The sequence below is a fragment of the Sinocyclocheilus anshuiensis genome, unplaced genomic scaffold (assembly GCF_001515605.1).
Source record: "Sinocyclocheilus anshuiensis isolate Anshui unplaced genomic scaffold, SAMN03320099.WGS_v1.1 scaffold21383, whole genome shotgun sequence".
Lineage (NCBI taxonomy): Eukaryota > Metazoa > Chordata > Actinopteri > Cypriniformes > Cyprinidae > Sinocyclocheilus > Sinocyclocheilus anshuiensis.
Genome location: NW_015551022.1, coordinates 5,357 through 8,102, shown reverse-complemented (window position 1 = coordinate 8,102; position 2,746 = coordinate 5,357). Strand labels below are relative to the sequence as shown.

At 35.2% G+C, this 2,746-nt stretch overlaps 1 protein-coding gene across 1 annotated transcript in view; it reads left to right on the top strand.

Annotated features, from left to right (window-relative positions):
• The window catches only part of LOC107661092 (serine/threonine-protein kinase N1-like), a gene marked incomplete at its 5' end in the record, with an annotated part of 11,333 nt that overhangs the window by 4,728 nt on the left and 3,859 nt on the right, over positions 1-2,746 (top strand). The window contains 5 exons of the mRNA XM_016450544.1: positions 544-638; positions 854-926; positions 1,515-1,606; positions 1,866-2,042; positions 2,543-2,605. Of these exons, the coding sequence (XP_016306030.1) occupies positions 544-638; positions 854-926; positions 1,515-1,606; positions 1,866-2,042; positions 2,543-2,605 (500 nt within the window). The remainder of the gene's footprint in view (positions 1-543; positions 639-853; positions 927-1,514; positions 1,607-1,865; positions 2,043-2,542; positions 2,606-2,746) is intronic.

Below are 2,746 nucleotides of genomic sequence, written 5' to 3'. Positions count from 1 at the left end.
TATAAAATGCAAACAAATGTATTTACTGCGCCATATAAATTAATAATGTTTGTAAACTTCATAACATCACTTTTTTATTTATTTACTTACAGGCAGTTGTTTAAACCATTCAAATTTAATTTAATTTATTTTAAAATTCTAATTTTTTTTTATTCAATATTTTATCGTCTGTCTTGAGTGTAGTAGTAGCATGGGAATTAATAACACTGTAAACTTCAGAACAGCACTGATTTAATCTATTTATTTTTTCAAATAATTCACTCTTTACAATGAATGAAAACTCTTTCTCGAATGTAATTGCAATGTGCTTTATTGGCGTGAACTGCACATTTTGTGTTGCCAAAGCATTTGCAGCTAAGCTGTGTATAATGAGAGAAAAGTAAAAGTAACACAAGTTATATTAGCAATTAAAGTCAAATAATAAAGTGCAAAATAAAGGAAATTTAAGAATGTAAGCTAAGCTAATAGCAATACATGAATATAACAAAAAGGAAGCGATTAAACAATAATAATCTGGTGAAAATAATCATTTTTGTTTCTCAGGTGGACATTGGCCCAGTGTCTGAGCCGGTCTCTCCTCCTGATCCCGCTCCTCCTGAGAAGGCTGTCAGAACCAGTTCCCATAATTCCCAGTGCAGGTACACATCCCACCAGCACACAATATGTTTTCCAGAGCGGGCTAAGACACAGCATGAAACAAACACGCACACATTCTCACATGTATGATGCCTGTGATGTTGTTTCTGACCTCACACCAGCTCTTCCCTTCAGTTTAATTACATCCGGCCCCTGTGTGTGTGTGTGTGTGTGTGTGTGTGTGTGTGTGCGTGCGTGCGTGTGTGTGTGTGTACAGGCCTTCCAAAAGCACTCTGTGTCTTCAGGATTTCCGAATGATTGCAGTGTTGGGCCGGGGACATTTTGGCAAGGTAACTGGAACATGTTCAGTCGCAAAACTATTATAGCAACTATAGCAACTAGTCAGACACAATCAGCACAGACACTTCAGAAATTCACAAAGTCCTACACATATGCCAACACTTTTTATACTGTGTTTGCTTTCAAAATTCTGGCTAGTTTGATTATGCTTTCAGCTAAGAGTGCGCCATTCTGCATTTAACATATTTTACCATGTTCAAATCCAGGCATTGACTTTCCGACTAGTTGACAACTTTTCTGGACAAACTGACTAGTAAAAATTTGTCTTGCAAGCAGTGTTATTTATATACTATGGTACTGTTTTTGAGAATATATTTGGGTTTGTTTTTATTTCAAGAATTTTCAGCTTTCTTTTTTTTTTCATTTTAAGTTTTAGTAATTTTGTTCTTGCCATTTTTATTAGTTTTTTGTATTTCTATTTTATTTGTTTTAGAATTTTTAGTCCTTTAGTAACTTTTTTTTAATTTCAGTTTTATTTCTGTTATGAATATTTTTATTTCCGTTAACAAAAATGTTTTTTAAAAGTCTGGTTACTTAAAGATTCAGGTGTCTGTTAAGCATGATATTTGTGTTTCCAGGTGCTGCTGTCTGAATACAAACGCTCGGGAAAGGTGTACGCCATCAAAGCACTGAAGAAAGGGGACATTGTGGCACGAGACGAGGTGGAAAGGTGAGGAACTTAATTCAAGTTTAGTGTGAGAGAAAAATAACAACATCCTGTTTGTGCTCTTTTTGCTAGATTGATATTTCTGTTTCCCAGTAAAAATATATTGCAAATATCTTTCTTACTTTAAGCATAAATATAATAATATCTAGTGAAATTCACTACACAAAGTATTTTTTTCTTACTATTTAAAATGCAAAAGTACACATGACAGCTCATCCATTTAGTCGTCAGTCTTTAGACTCTCGTATCCTCTCTCTTCCAGTTTGATGTGCGAGAAGCGAATCTTTGAGACGGTGAACAGCGCACAGCACCCGTTCCTGGTCAATCTGTTTGCATGTTTTCAGACGCCAGAACACGTGTGTTTTGTCATGGAGTACACGGCTGGCGGAGACCTGATGATGCACATCCACGCTGACGTCTTCTCTGAAACACGCTCTGTGTAAGTGTGTTTAACTTAACTAGCTAATATGCAACACTAGTAGTTGTTACGTCACAGGTGAATAAAAATGTATAAAATCAGGCAAATGATAAAAACGTTCAGAATATATATAAGAATAAAACTGTAACATTTGGTGTATGCAAGTGCTGCTGAAGTGGAGAAACAAACTCATTTTGAAAAACAAACAACTTTAAAGATACATAGGTAATTGAAATCTACAGATGCAAATAGATCAAGTGCAATACAATAAACACTTAAATGTATTTTTTGAATGTTTTCTTTCCACTAGTCTTAAACAAACTATTATGAAACGCCAAATAGCCCAAAATCTCAAAATTGACCAGTGCATGAAGAAAAACAATGTTGTTGCCTGTAGTGTCTTGCTTTAATAATCATTGTGCAATTTGAACGTGTTGTTCCTGGATTTATGTGTGCTTTTCATGAGTGTTTTACTGTATTCTTCATATTTGTGTGTGTGTGTGTGTGTGTTTGTGATTCAGGTTTTATTCTGCATGTGTGGTTTTGGGGCTTCAGTTTCTTCATGATAATAAGATTGTGTATCGGTGAGTAAACACTCAAATACAGCTGTTTTCATAAACTCAAGTTAGTAGAAGTTAAGAGTTAATTCTTGCATCGTGTGTGTGTGTGTGTGTGTGTCTGTGTGTCTGTGTCTGTGTGTGTGTGTGTGTGTGTGTGTGTGTGTG